A 16,213-nucleotide genomic window follows, 5' to 3' on the forward strand; every position below is an offset into this window, starting at 1 on the left:
ATGAGATGAGAGAATAAAGCTGATGAGAAGTAATGCTTTGTACATTACTATGTCACTATGTAGTAAGCTAGAGAGACCATTAAGAAAATAAAATAAGGGGCTGGAGGGATGGGTCAGAGGTTAAGAGCACTGACTGCTCTTCCAGAGGTCCTGAGTTCAGTTCCCAGCAACCACATGGTGGCTCACATCTATCTGTAATGAGATCTGATGCCCTCTTCTGGTGTGCAGGTGTACATGTAGGCAGAACACTGTATACATAATAAATAAATAAATCTTTAAAAAAAGAATATTTTAATTAACAAAAAGAAAAATAAAATTAAAAACTCATTAAAAGAATTAAAATGTTAGGCTAAAAGATACATACACAATGAAAAACAAACAATAGAGGAACAAAAAATGGTGTATGTAAAATGACAAGCACGTCTAACTGTAATCAGTAACAACATTATATACAAATAGCTAAATATTCTAACCAAAAAAGCAGAAGTTGTCAGACTCCTGTAAAATAAGTAAATAAATAAAAGATCGAATTATGGAATGTTAAAAGGAGACACACTGGATTTTAAATATATAAATATTTCTAAATGGGAGAAAGATGGGAAACTCATGCAAACAGCAACAAAAGAAAGCTGGATAGTGGCAGGCTCAAGGAAAATAGAAAAATTTAAATACATAACAACATATGCTTGATGAATAAAATACGTTCGATCAGATCATATAACTTCATTTGGTTATAAAGGTCCACTCGGGTAGGCAGGAGGAAGGGAGACGTAGGCTGTCAGTAACTTGGTCAGTTAGGAGAGAGTCTAAGCAACTTGGAAGGGGCCTCATATATTCCTCGCCCAAGTTTTGGCACCAGGTGAATGAAATGAGGGCATGACCTCTCCAAGGTGTGGTTGAGGAGAAGGATTTTATTGTAGATCTGAGGGAGAGTTCAGCTAGCAGCATCTGAGATTGTTTTTGGTTTGTTTTTTAGGGTTGGTTTGGTTGGTTGGTTGGTTGGTTTTGGTTTTTTTGAGACAGGGTCTCTTGCTGTCCTGGACTCACTTTGTAGACCAGGCTGGCCTCAAACTCACAGTGATCTGCCTGCCTCTGCCTCCCTGATTGCTAGGATTATAGAGGTGCACACCACGCCCATCGACCAGAGGCATCTGGAAGAGTCCAGAGCTGGGAGAGAAAATAGTAAACTGAACATAACCAATAAACTGATGCTGGCAGGGTGGGGTGGGTGGGTGGTGTAGTAGCAAGAAGAGGGCGCAAGACAGCTCATTGCTGAAGGGGCGGAAAGCCCCTGGGCTGGAGAGGTTAGGGTAGGTGTGCCAGCCAGAGTGATTCTGCACAGGTCACTGCAGAGGGAGCTTACAGGCCAGCTTGTGCTTTGTATGCTAATGGACACTTCAGTCAGCCATTTGTCCTGGGTTTCTTTGGGACCTTACAGATAAGTTATACATGTATCAGACAAAATGGGCATAGAAACAAACAAAATAATATTACTTACTAATTATTGGTTGGGACATTTCACGGTGACTAAAAGGACAAACTCATTAGCAAGATGTAATGATTATAAATAAACGTGCATACCAAATAAGCAAAAGCTGAAAGAAATGGAAGGAGAAATAGGCAATGCAATAATACTATTTTACTTCAATAATTATAAACACACCTAGGAAAAATACCAAAAAGGAAATAAAAGACTTGATCAACACTTTACCTTCTCATAACAAGCTTGTATAGAATTCTCTTAAATAGCGCCAATAACAACAAAGTACAGAATGTTTTAGAACAATAACAAACTACATATGGAACATTAAGATAGGCCATACTTCAGATCATAAAAAGCCTCAGTAAATTTAACTTAAGGAGTTTAAAACATTAAGAAGTGTGTTCTCTGAGTACAAGGTAGTAAAATTAGAAATTGATAACAAATAGAAATATGTGGTCTTTACAAGTGCTACTTCAACAACACATCCTTAAATTGAAAAAAAGAAAATGTGTCAAAGAAGATGTAAAAGCAACCAGAAGGTACTTTAATCAGAAAATATGAACATATGACTTATTTAAATGTGTAGCTGTAATTGTGCAAGTGTGAGAGAAGAATTAACACCCCATAGTAATAACTCAGCTCTCTACCTTTACCCATTGCAGAAGGAAGAGCAAACTAACTCAAAGCAAAGACAAGAGCAGGAAATAATAAATACCAGAAGACAATCCAACAGAGACCAACAAACAACAGAGAAAAATCAGTGAAAGCAAGAAGTGGTCTTTGAAAAGAACAACAAACTGATAAGCTTTTTGCTAAACTGACCAATTTTTTAAGGCTTAAATCTGTAAAATTAGGAATGATCTAGAGGAGATGACTTCTGAACTAAAACAAATTACAAGAGAATATTATGAACACCTCAGTAACAGCATACAGTTAACTGGGTGTTAGTGCAACGTAAATACCTAGCCAAGGAGCGTGGCTCAGGGATGGAAGCTAAGGCAGTAGGATTGTAAGGTTGAGGTTAACTCTGTATTAAAAGGTGAACAAACAAAAAATCAGGAAGGAAGAGAAGAAATCCCAGAAGGAAATGGAGCCCTGGAGTTGACCCAAGAAGAAACACACTTTCTGCTGTTACTGCTGGGGAGGAAAGAGCTGGCAGAAGTTGAGGCATACTTGAAGCGGATTCAAGGCCCAGGTGTCTCGGTGAAGAATATAACCAAACACTTAAAGAATTAATACCAAAATGTTCATAAGTGTATCCAAAAAATAGAACACACTTCCCAACTTGCCCTGAGGCCAGTAGTATTCTAGTGTACAAATCAGATGGAGACATCACAAGGAAACACGGACTAACGTCTCGTGAATAAAATGCAAAAATTACTCAACAAAACCCTACCAAACTGAATTCAGGAATAAGTAACAAGAGAGTATATAGCACACCCAGGCAGGAGTAATCGGAGGAGTACAAGATTAGCTCAAGCTCCCAGGCTCATCATACCGCATCAGTAGACTAAAGGACAGCGCTTGTCTCAGTAAACACAGAGGCAGCATTGACCGAAACTTAACATTCACTTACGGTGAAAAACCCTGACTAAAACAGGCAAAGAAGTGAACCTTTCAGCTGGATAAAAGCATATATCAAAACAAAACAGCACAGTGTACATAGTATTTAGTGATGAAAGACCAAATGCTTCCCTCCTAAAATCAAACATGGAGTAAGTGTGCATGTTTACCACTTTATTCGACAGTGTAGTCTGGGAAAGGTCACAAAAGGCCGATAGGTTTGTAACATAGAAAGAAAACTTAAGATGACGTGATCTTATAACAATCCATTAAAATATTAGAATCAATAAACAAGTGAAGCAGAGTTGCAGGATATAAGGGCAGCACACAACTAAGTTTTTATATTCTTACAGTGAACATCCTGGAAAGTAAATTAAGAAAACTTTTCCATTTAGTTTAGAATAAAAACAATAAAACATTTGGCAATAAAGAAGACTAAAACTGGGCTGGAGAAAAAAGAGTAAAGCTTCATACATTGTTCAAAGGATGAAAGTGGCCTCTGTAAGTGGAAAAGCATCACATCTTCATGGAATATTAGGGATGGCAATATTCCGAAATTGACTATCAGACTTGTGTACATCCCTTTTGAAAACTTCAGGCTATGCTCTTACAGAATTAACTAGATGGTCCTAAAATTCAGGTGGAAACTTAAGCTGAGGAGAGCTGCAATAGTTTTTAAAAAAGAACCAAGATTTAAAAAAAAAAAAAACACAACGACAACAGCAACAAAAACCCTCACTTCCTGATTTCAAAATATATTGTAAGTGAAGTCTACACCTGTACACCTGCTACTTGCGAGACAAAGGGAGGAGAGGAAAGGTGCTTGAGCCTTGAAGTTGAAGGTAGCTTGGGCTGAGACTTTACCTCAAAACAAACAAACAAACAAAAAAATCCTGTTATACTACTCTGATTATAAAAATGTGACTGCAGTGTAAGGATAGACATGTAATTTTGTTGTTGTTTTGGGTTTTGTTTGTTTGGTTGGTTGGTTTGGTTTTTCTAGACAGGGTTTCTCTGTCTAGACCTGCCTGTCCTCTGTAGACCAGGCTGGCCTTCAGTGCTCCTTAGTGCAAAGATTAAGAGTGTGCGCCACCCCCCACCCCCCCGCCCCCGGCTTTAGATCTGTAATTGATGTGGTCGGTAGAACAGAACCTAGAGTCCAGAAATCCTCATGTTTACAGTCAACCGATCTTTCAGCAAGAGTGACAATGAAGAACAGTTTTTCAACTAATGGTGCCGGAACAACTGGATGGCTATATGATAAAGTGTGAAGTTGGGCCATACCTCACAACATAAACAGAAGTTAACTCTAAATGGATCACAGACTAAAGGGAAGAGTCTTAAGAGACTATAATCGCTGTAAAAGTCTTAGACAAAAACGTTGGCAATTTTTTGTGGCATTGAGTTTTATAATAATTTTTTACACATGGCATCAGAAGTGCAAGCAAGTGAAAGTAGATAAATTGGAATTTCTGAGATCTGGAGGCAATTAAATTGATTAGGGTAGAGGCTATACTAGGCTGAACAAACAAAAAATATTGAATTTTGTACTTGAAGTGGATGCATTTATAGTGGGTTAAGTATATCTCAAAGAACAACGCAGTCAATGAAAGTGACATTCCTATGACATTCATAGCAAAAGATGTGATGTTCAGAGGCTCCTTTAAGCATGCTAAATAGCACTACATATTCAGGAATGACAGGTGAAACTATAACGAGATCGGCTACATGCCCAACAGAAGCAAGACAGAGGGTGGCAGCTGTCCAGCCTCGAGGGTCTCACAAGCTTCTAGCGTCTGCTTTTGATTACAGCACTTATTAAAGCTTCTGCCGTTAGAGTCTTTGGCCTGCCTCAGTTTCTTCTTTACCACTGTTAAAGCCTGGATGACTGGATAGAATTGCTTGTAAAGTATGCAATATATACCTATAAAAATTACTGATTTTTATGAATGTCTTAACAATCTATCCTAGAAGTAGGAAAATGGGTAGCTTGATGTATTAAGCTTGTCTTCTTGGATTTCTAGAGTTTTTTTTTTCCCTGAGTTTCCCCAGCAATGGAAAACACTCCCTATAGCCCAAGCAACAGTAATTCACAAATAGCTATTGTCTCTGTTTAATATACAAAGAATTGGAGATCAGAGCAACTTAATTTGCTCACAACAGGACAACAGTAGAACCATTGTCTAGTGTGGGTCTCTCAGTTACAAATCCCTCATTTCTGTAACTGTCACATTGGCTCTGAGACAGGGGTATGGTGGAGGCGTTTGGTTTTGTCTTGCATGGGACTGTCCTTCCAGTTTTAATGATTGTTTTCAGACATGGGAACCATCATTGGGAGAATGACAAGAGAACAGAATGAGGCAAGGAATGTAAGCAAAGTTCATGGTAAAAAACAGTGGTAAAAGTTAATTGTTATTAAATTAAATATTTATTGAGTACTGCATGCAGGCATTTGTGGTGGTACAGTATGGTGACTATATTGGTCTTGATGCTTAAAAATGCAGTGTAGCAGAGAAAGGAGTACAACCAGCATTAGGAACACAGCCAGAGAAGTACATTGGTAAAAACCATCTTTAATAATAGGTGATACCATGAGGAAGGTGTTGGCTCTGTTGAATTTGGCCACAGAAGATGAAGTGATTGAATTGGACATTTGAGACTATGTGGGAATTTGTCCGTGTGTGTGTGTGTGTGTGTGTGTGTGTGTGTGTGTGTGTGTGTGTGTGTTTATTTCTGTGCTGTGACTATGGAAATTGAGGCTTATGTAAATAACTACTTAAAATAGAAAAAAATTGTTGTTCATTTGTAGGAATGTCGTGTTCCTTTACACCTTTTAAATAATTAGCTTTGTGTTCAGATACATTAAAAAAATCTTGGTGATATACAGAAGCCTTAGAAAGGAAATGTTCTTCGTGGTTAGTTACTGATGAAATTAGCGTTCACTTAAAAAAAAAGAAATGTTATTATGTTATGATTTTGTTACCTAAATATATCCATATTTAGTTTTTCAAATACCTTCCTTTTTTCTTTCTTCTTTCTTTTCTGAGACAGGTTTCTCTGTGTAGCCTTGGCTGTCCTGGACACCTCAAACTCATAAAAATCCCCTTACCTCTGCCTTCCAGAGTGTTGGGATTACAGGCATATGCCACCATGCCAGACAAGTAATTTCCTAACGCTAATGGTCAGTGATTCTTTTTTTTTTTCTTCTTCCTCCCAATGAGTGAAACCCTGCTCCCGCGTTTTTTGTTTTGTTTTGTTTTGTTTTTTTAGCCATTTTACCTCCTTTTTCATTACACCCTTGTGATAAATAGGGCAAATCAAAGAGAAATGAGATCTTTGGAATTTGAATGCTCCAAAAAAGTATTGTACTTTTATTCCATATTCCTTTTTACCCCGTGCTGTATGCAGCCATAAGAATGCTACCTGCTGCCCAACAGTATATTCCTTTAAAGTGTGCATAGACAATTCTAAAAATAGGGAGTCTGTTTCCAGGTCTTAAAATTAATGATTGGCAGCCATTGCATGTGGCAAGATAGGACCTTGCTCATGTTTTGTGTGGGATCTTGGAGGCGACTTTGGCCATCATGTGACTGATGTTTGATACTCTACAGTAAGTTACCCACTGGTGTCAGAGGGCTTTGATATGCTGTCTTTAGAAAAATATTCTTAAATCTGTGTGGAATTTGTGTTAGTTTTAATGGCAGTACTCTTTGCATATTAATTTGATTGGTTCAGGATGATCATTGTTGTAGGAAATTGCATGACATATAAAACTAATAATACTTTCTATGAAACTGTCATATACTGAGAGTTATATAAAAATAAATTAATGGTTAACCCAAAGTAATTAGAGGGAGCTATTTCCTTATGAATGCAAGTCAAAGAAAGAAAAAAATATATTTCATTTTTAGATTATATAAATGGTGGAGAACTTTTTACTCATCTTTCTCAAAGAGAACGTTTCACAGAGCACGAAGTGCAGATCTATGTTGGAGAGATCGTGCTTGCCCTGGAACACCTGCATAAGGTAAGTCGCTTCAGCTTTGCAGTTTCCTTTTGAACAGTCTATAAACTGAGGTATTGATGGAACTAAACAACGTTGATATTTTCACATGTTGTCTTGGGGCTTGTGAACGTTACTGTGCTCTCAGTTTCAGAGTTCCTTCCTAAAACTATTTGCTTTTTGCTGGGATTGGTATGGTATGTCTATAATCCCAGCACTTGAGAGGCTAAGGCAGGAGGATCATGACTTGAAGGCCAAGCTAGTTACGAAGTAAGACATGAAAAATCCCAGTACTTTCTTTATTATACTGTATCATCAGAATAAAAGTTGTTGGTTGTAGCAGGGCTTGGTGGAATACACCTTGAATCCCAGAACTAAGGGGGTAGAGTCAGGCAGATTGCTGTGAGTTCAAGGCCAGGCTGATCTACAAAGCAAGTCCAGGACAGCTGACGCTGTACACAGAAACCTTGTCTCGGAAGAACAAACAAACAAACAATAAAGTTGTCGGTTGTTAAAAATGAAACCCCAAGTTGTAACATGTATTTTCTTAATTGTGACTTGCTCCGTGGCACAATCCAATCTGTCTGTTCTCAAAGGGTACTTCCTGATTTTGCTGCTGATTCGGAGTTATTTCTGTCCCTCCCGTGTTAACTTACTTCTGACCCTGCCCTGCTCTGCTCCTCCTCGTTGCCTCCATGTGGCATGAGCTCAGATACTGAAACCTTTACCCGCACATTATTATCTATGCTCCTGTTCAAACCGTGGGCAAATCAGTTTAAACTTGTATTATTGCAGATATTCTTAACCGTGGTCCATAATCTTGACCTAACTTACCTAAATTATTGGAGAAGTGGGTGGTTTCTGTGTTGCCTCAGTATGTATGTTTTTCTTCAGAAATAGAAAATGCTAAAATAGTTTATATCAAAAGTATTCAGGTTTGTAAAGGCACAGTGTGATTTGAGTCACCACATTTCAACATTTCACATATATCCTGAAGCCACTCTTTGTCATGTTTGTCATCCTTCCCTTAATATGAACAGATTAAAGTACAAATATGCAACAAATATGAAAAAATATGTGAGAGTTGAAGGAAAACAGCAAGGAAGGCATCTTAAAGGGGAAGGAAGTTTTGATCAGAAATTGAGTCACAGATGGAGACAATAAATGGGACAAAACTGAGAAAAGATTCTAGAAGGTACAAGAAAATAAGTCAGGAGCCAAGAAGTAACAGATCTAGCCCAGAAAGGAAACAAGACACAACTGGCAGAGGGAAAGAGAATAGTAATCTTTAGAAAAATCCCAGCACCGGGGAGTTTTGGGGATGAAGGTTGTGGGTTTGAGGCCAGCCTGATTTTACATAGTGAAACCCTGTCTGAAGTGAGTGAAATGTGTGAGGTCCAGGAAGAGAAGGGAGCTGGCAGCAGAGGGAAAGGAGAGCATGAATAATAAATGACCATTTCGTGCCTCTTTTGACAGAATTTTACTATGGTGACAAGCTTCATGGCTATGCTTATTTTTAATGTGATCTGATTTAGTTTAAACATCTCTATATCAGAAATATTACTATTCAGAATAAGCTACAAAGATTTTTTGAAGCTTATAATTAGATACAATGTTTTATAATACAATAAGAACAAAAGTACTAAAGTTAAAAACAAAACATAAAGCCAAACAGGTAAGCTAGAAAAACACAGTCTGTAAGGTATGTAATACTTAAATCCGTTCATTTTGTGTTCTAAAGAAAGATTCCATGCCATTCATTACTTCTAAACAGTAATTTTTAAAAACCCATAGATGTAGAGAACATAATGGAATAGGAATAAATGTGATGGATATGCGATGAAAGCAGTATAACATTCTCACCCTAAAAACACATATACACAAAGCCAGCAATATTAATCTTGATAGAGATGCTAATAATAAGTCTTAGAGGAAGAGACTACAAGCTTATTTGGAAGTGATGAAGTAAATTGGTTGGTAAATAATCTGTTTCTAAAAGTCTTTTCCAAAGAGGTCTAAATGCAGGGTGCTGCTTGTTCTTAGGTAAATGCAATTCTTCAAGTCAAGTGTGTGTGCAGTGCACACCTGTGTTTTCCTTCCTGTCTTTCTTGTAAGCCACTGAAGCTGTCATAGGAAACTTGCCTGGGTTTTTGTTTTTGTTTGGTGGTTTTTCTGTGTTTTGATGAGGGATGTGTAATTTTGCTTTGACTTTTGAGAGATTATTAGAAATCTGCTTTTTCCTGTATTTAATATTGAGGAAAGCAATATTTCAAAGTATCAAAACATTTAATCCATGCAAATATAAGTGAAAACATGAAGTAGAAAATTGAGGTGAATCAGACACCTTTTAGATTTGTATTATATAATTGAAACGTTTTACTGTACTACTTACAAGAAAAACGAAACAAAGAGGCATATGGTCTTGAGCTGTGTGAACACTTCACTAAGTGATAGGCCATACATTTGACTGTAGCTGTCAGGATGCTCTGCTTGATTCCATCCCTTTTTATGTAATGCTGGTGTAGATAAACCTGCTGTGCTGCCACTCATATAACACCCCACATATGCTTGTGTACAGCGGAGTAAAACGTGATAGTGGTCGAAAGCCAACCATGCTTCTGGCCTGTGCATTTACTATGTATTTAATCGTCACTTTAGAGAGCTTAGTGTAAGACAGTGTACTGTATTTCACTGGCAGCAGCTTCATACATCGCATGGGTACTCTGTGGTCACTTTTGGCTGATTTGCCCATTTGCTGTTTTGTTCATTGTGGCCTCAAGAGGAATAGGATTTTTTTCCCCCACAAACCATCCAGGTTTGTGTAAGCACACTCCATGATGCTTGCACAATCAAAATCACTTAACAGCATACTTTACACAACATACCCTTGTCATAAAGCAGTGTATGACTGACGTATAAATGGTTTTTAATGTTTTGCTTTGCTGATTTAGAACCAAACATGAAAGCCTATGCTCTTTAACCTTTATATTTAAGAGCTTGTTATTCAAAAAGCCTTTATTAATTGCCTGTCCAACACATTGCATTATACAGGATACCAGATCAGGGTATACAATTTGAAAAGGCAGATAGTATAATAGGATAAATGGTAAATACCTAAGAAACCGTAATCTACAGGTAAGTACATGGTTTGAAAATAGGGAAATGATCAGCACAGGCTATGATTCTTTAGGAAGGCTTGCTGAAGAGTTTTGGACAAGAATTGTCCAGGAATGCCCATGAAGCTAATTTGGAATGAGTGTAAAATAGGAAGAGTAGAGACAGAAAGAGTCAGTAGGCAACAGGGAGACCCTGAGGACACTGGTTCCAGGGATCAACCCTCATCACACAGAGACAACTAAGACATTTGGAGAGCTTTGGGAAAGTCCAAAGATGGAGCATTTGCTCTCAGAGTTGCCAAGAGCCACAGAATCCTGAAGAGGAACTTCCTTAAAGGTAGATAAACGCTGTTTTAATTCATTTGAAATTTATCTTAAAATGAATGTTTTGTTTTGTTTTCACAGTTGGGGATTATATACCGTGACATTAAGCTTGAAAATATTCTACTTGATTCTAATGGCCATGTGGTGCTGACAGATTTTGGTCTGAGTAAGGAGTTTGTGGCTGATGAAGTGAGTATTATATTTTAATTTGAAGTTAGTAATTGCAGAATATAAACAAGGATAAAAAAATTCATTACCAGTAAATATTTAATAAGACAAATGGGTTACAGGGTTTTGTGGAGGTCTGTTCCAAGCACTGTTTTGATGTGAGTGGACTGACGAGATTTATAGTTTAAATTTATCATGAAACCATCCTATTAGAGTCACAGTAAACCTTTATCCGAGGTTTCCAATATATATATAACTTCTCTATGAAATGTGTTAAGTAGAGCTAATATTTAAAATAATCCCTTTTAGTCAGGCATGGTGGTGGCGCACACCTTTAATCCCAGCACTCAGGAGGCAGAGGCAGGCAGATCTCTTGTGAGTTCAAGGCCAGCCTGGTCTACAAAGGGAGTCCAGGACAGCCAAGTCTACACAGAGAAACCTTGTCTTGAAAAACCAAATAAATAAATATACATAAATAAATAAAACAATCCCTTTTGCTCTTCAGGAGAATGGCTTGAGTAATCATCAAAAACAAAAAAAAGTGAAACACATTTACTTTACATTGTAGTTACCAACTAAGACCTGCTGTGAGGACCTTTAGAGTTCACTGGGCAGGGGTGACAAGGACGTACCAAATCTAATTTTTTTTTTTACTGTTATTTTTTATTTGCTTGCTTTTGGGGGGTGGTTTTTGGGTTTTTTGTTTTGTTTTGTTTTGTTTTTGAGACAGGGTTTCTCAGTGTAGCCTTAGCTGTCCTGAACTCACTTTGTAGACCAGGCTGGCCTCAAACTCACAGCACTCTGCTTGCCTCTGTCTCCTTGAGTTCTGGGATTAAAGGCATCACCATCACTCCAGGCCAAATCTAATTATTTAATAATCTTTCTGGACTTTACTTTAAAAAAATGTTTGTTACTAAAACATAGTAGCTGGTGTGACACACACATACACACACACACACACACACACATACATACACACACATACACACACACACACACACACACACATACACACACACATAAAATAAATGCAGAAGGCCCTACATTTACAGTATTAGTTAGGGCTATTTAATATCACAGATGCCTCCAATTGCATTTAAAACTATATATCTACTAATTATAATCAAGTGTTAATTTTATGTAGGAGCTATGATAAAGTTTTATTTTCAACTACTAATTATTCGAGAGAACTAAGTAAGTTTGGGAGCCAATTTTGTTTCTATCAAGCAAATTACTGATGTAGAACACAGAATTATAGTAAGAATTTTGTAATACAAGACTTAACTGTATATAACAGATCATTATTGAGTTCCAAATTAAGTATTGTTTGATCATCTCTAACCCAAAAATCCAAAATCTAAAACTGCTTCAGTGCCAACATAATGTCACAAATGAAAAATGTTATACCTGCCATCCTGTGGTATGTCACAGTCAAAACACAAGCACACAGCATGGTTTATTCAGTGTCCCTTAGGAGCAAGAGTCTGTCAGTTGTGGTACATTTTCTGTGTGAATGCCCAAATTCCCCAGTGCAGGCCCCTGGCCCGCAGAAGGTAGTTGGGTTAGACACATGCAGCCTCGTGTTCAAGAATGGGTTCTTAATGATACTTCCTCCCTCCAGGTCCAGCCTAGCGCATTACTCAGTTTATTTTTTATTTTAATTTTGACTTATTCTCTGTTGTGTGGGCTGCAGATCCTCATGTAGTAAGAGTGATAAGTAAAAGAGTAAGCGTTCTAGAGCAGAAGTCAGGCTACTGGAGAAGCCGGCCAGCAGTGCACGTATGAACGGCTCACTGCAGAGCATTGTGTTGGAATGACCAATGTCAATCCTGAGGAGATAGCAGGAACTGCTAAAATTTAAAACAATGAGTAGAAGTTAATGACAAACAGAAGAATGGCCCAGCAAGTCCTTATGAATAAAGGCACTAGTTACCAAGCCTGATGATGAGTTTGGTCCCCAGAACTCAGATAGTGGAAAGAGGGAGGCAGCTCCCACAGGTTGTCCTAGACTCATGTGTACACACACACACACACACATACAAAAATTAAAAAGGAAAACAAAATAGTAAAAAAGTAGCTCCATTAGAGTCACAGGAAACTTAAGACACTTCATGATTATAAAGCAAGCAACATTGTATTAGACGAAAGTAACTATAAATATTCAGTAGGCTTATTGCAGAAATTTAGGAAAAGACAGAATTTTAAGTTTTAAAAAATTAATAGACCACCTCCCGAAAGAGTAACAGCCTAAACAGGAAGCCATGGAAGAGAACTCTTAAAAGCTGTGATAGGGTGCTGCAGTGTCACTGCTTACAATAGATGGCTTCTAGCAAGGCCGTGGGAGGGTGAGAACTCCGCTGTATCCATGGGGCAGGCCATTGAGAGTTTGACCACACTCCAGTGAGGATATAGATAGCGCAAATAAGGCTTGTTTGGGTTTTTTCCCCTTGGAGGTGGGGATTGGAGGCCACAGGGGTCAGGGGAGCAGGGAAGGACTGGGAAATGAACATGATAGGGGTGTATGATGTGAAATCCTCAAAGAATTGGTAAAAATATTATGTTGGAAAGAAAGGATTTATAGTTATAGCCAGGCCTGGTGGCTCAAACTTATAATCCCATCTCCTTGGGAGGCTGAGGAAGGAGGATCTCAGCACAGCCCAGGCAACTTACTGTTGGGCCTTGTTTCAAAGTAAAGAGGTAAAGAGGGTTGAAGATGCAGCTCTGTGATGAGTGCTTGTCTGGTGTGTGCAGGGACCTTTGATTGATCCTAGTATGGACAGGTGGATGGTAGGTAGACAGAAAACACACAAGTAGATTATAAAGTAGAACAAGTCTGTAATGCCGATGGAATATCACCCTTTGGCACTATTGCCCAGAAAGTCACTGGCCACAGATAATTAAAACTCCCAAAGGAATTAAAATAGCCACAGACAGAATAAATCTTGGGTGTGGTATGTTGTGCAGATTGTAAGCTTGTAGTAGGAGAAGGCTATGTCCTTGCTGTTTCAGGAGATGAGTTTCTTACCAGTCTATTACTACACTAGCCAGAAAGCTGGATCAGAAGAGAACTGATTTCTTTGTTTGTTTGTTTGTACCAGCAGCCAGTGCATACTTAGAGTAGCTGGACTGGATGAAAACTTCGTGATTTTGATTCCTTGACAGCTGTTCTGTTCATCTTCCAACTGAAGTTCTTACCAAAAACAGTTGTATTTTTTATAAGAACATACTTTACCCCAAAGTAGACCTTTAAAATTCAGCCGTATGAGCAGAGAAAGTCCTAGATCGCTGAGGAGTAAATATGAAAATGCTTGCTTGAATGACATGTTAACAGTGAACAGAGGCATGGCTATGCATCAACTGCTGATGCTGTGTTTTCTCACCAAAACTTAAAATACAATGTCCAGAAACTTTTATACCTCCCAACCACCAGCCCAAGGATTCTGGATAAGCCATAGTGCTGTATGGGTTTTTTTGTTTTTGTTTTTTTGTTTGTTGTTGTTGTTGTTTTTTTTGGTGCATTAAGGAAATGCCATGCTTTTAATACTAAATACACACTTGTGAAAAGATAAAAGTTATTATTTAGTGGTTGTATATAAACCTAGAACTAGGAATGACGGTGATGTCAAATAACCACAAGCTGTCCACATGGGTGGCTGAGGAGTCATAACTCTCGCTTCCTGTTGGTCCAGTGTGTATCAGCTTTGCTTCTTGAACAAAATTATTTAAAGTATTTCTTAGAATTACACTCCAGCTCTGACTGTCTCTGTCATTTGAGTGTACACACACACTGTATATAAAACCTAAATAAATTCCTTAATTACAATTCTATCTTATTCCCCAAGATACCATTTTTAAAAAATATATGGTAGTATGCTAGAATCCAGGTTAAAAAATTGAAATCTAGCAGCCAGGCAGTGGTGGTGCACACCTTTAATCCCAGCACTCGGAGGCAGAGGCAGGCGGATTGCTGTGAGTTCTAGGCCAGCCTGGTCTACAAAGTGAGTCCAGAACAGCCAAGGCTATCATAGAGAAACTATGTCCTTGAAAACAAAAACAAACAACAACAACAACAAATGAAATATAAAACACTTCTGGTCTCAAGCATTTTAGGTAAGGGATAATTAATAATTAATCTGTCTGTAGGTCTGATTGCTTTTTGGAATTTTTCCAAAACCAGTCCTGAGTCTTAGTTGGGCTTTGTTGCTGTGGTAAAACATTTTGACCAGACATAACTTGGAGAGGAAAGGGTCTGTTTTATTGTACAACTCTCAGGTCATACGTCATCACCGAGAGAAGTCAGACAGGAACATGGAGGCAGCCGCTGAAGCAGAAGCCATAAAGGAATGCTGCTTACTGACTTACTCCTCATGGCTTGTTCAGTCTACTTTCTTATACAACTTACGACCTCCTGCCCAGGGTTGACAGCCACTCCCTCCAGGGACTGTGCCCTCCAACATTAATCTTTATTCAAAAAAATACCATACAGACTTCCTGCAGGAAGTATTTTCTCAATCGAGGCCCTTCCTCTCAAATAACATTAGCATAAAGACTAAATGTCCTAAATTTTTATTATAGCTATATTAACTTTGTTTACTCATTCAGTATGTATTTACGGATCACATCTAAGCTAAATAGTGCATTGATAAATAAAATAGAGAATATCTTTGCCTTCACGACACTAGTTTTAGCTATAATTTTTCTTGGATATATAATAAAAGGTATAAAATAGATTAGATTGATTTTGAGAAATTTATGTCCAAATTTGTTTTTTTAATTTGCTTTTTGTGTGTATAGGCATTTTTCTTGCATGTATGTCTATGCACCACACATATTCAGTGCCCATGGAGGCCAGATAGGGCATTGGGTGTGTGGAACTGGAGTTTTAGGTAGTTTTGAGTGGCCATATGCGTGTTGGCAGCCTAACCTGAGTCCTCTGCAAGAGCAGCCTGTGGTCTTCACCACCAACCCGTCTCTCCGGCTCAATTCTCAAGTTTGTTTGTTTTTTATTTTAAAACATTTTACTCCTTGATAAATTTGAGGGCCAACTTTAGTAAAATGTAGAGAATTACATGTTTATTATTTCCTCCTTTTTAAACCTTACTAACACAAAAAAGGAAAGTGTGCATACACTCAAAAGGAAGGGAAGATTATGGCAACTACATTTTGGTCAATGAGATGATGGTTTCCCCTGAAGCTGAGACTAGCAAGGCAAGAGGCTCAAAGCAGGCAGCATTGGACCTCTGACTCCTGAAAACTGCCGGGAATTGTAGCCACCAGTTGTTCCTCAAGTAGAAGTGGGGTGATTGAGGGCCCAGGAGGGTTGTTTTGGAATCACATAAGACAGATATGACTCCTTATCTCCCTAGGTCCTATGTCACCTCTGTTTAAAAGACTGGGACCCTAGAGAACTGGGTCCCTAGTGAAATTTGGGACCCAAAACAAAACTAGCCCCCCTCCCCGCCTCAAAAAAAAAATTAAAGCTGATGAGCATTAGGTAGATCTTGGATAGAGCAGTCACAGATCAGCAGATGTCCTGTGTGACTAATGCAGTTGAAT

General features: G+C 38.2%; 1 protein-coding gene across 2 annotated transcripts in view; it reads left to right on the forward strand.

The window, feature by feature from the left end:
• RPS6KA5 (ribosomal protein S6 kinase A5) overlaps positions 1-16,213 on the forward strand; it is a 169,003-nt gene that overhangs the window by 92,019 nt on the left and 60,771 nt on the right. For both annotated transcript variants that reach the window (XM_084791764.1, XM_084791763.1), the window contains exons 4-5: positions 6,958-7,073; positions 10,571-10,678. In XM_084791764.1, coding sequence (XP_084647890.1) covers positions 6,958-7,073; positions 10,571-10,678 — 224 coding nt within the window. The remainder of the gene's footprint in view (positions 1-6,957; positions 7,074-10,570; positions 10,679-16,213) is intronic.

Source organism: Acomys minous (assembly GCF_964271855.1).
Source record: "Acomys minous genome assembly, chromosome: 8".
Classification (NCBI taxonomy): domain Eukaryota; kingdom Metazoa; phylum Chordata; class Mammalia; order Rodentia; family Muridae; genus Acomys; species Acomys minous.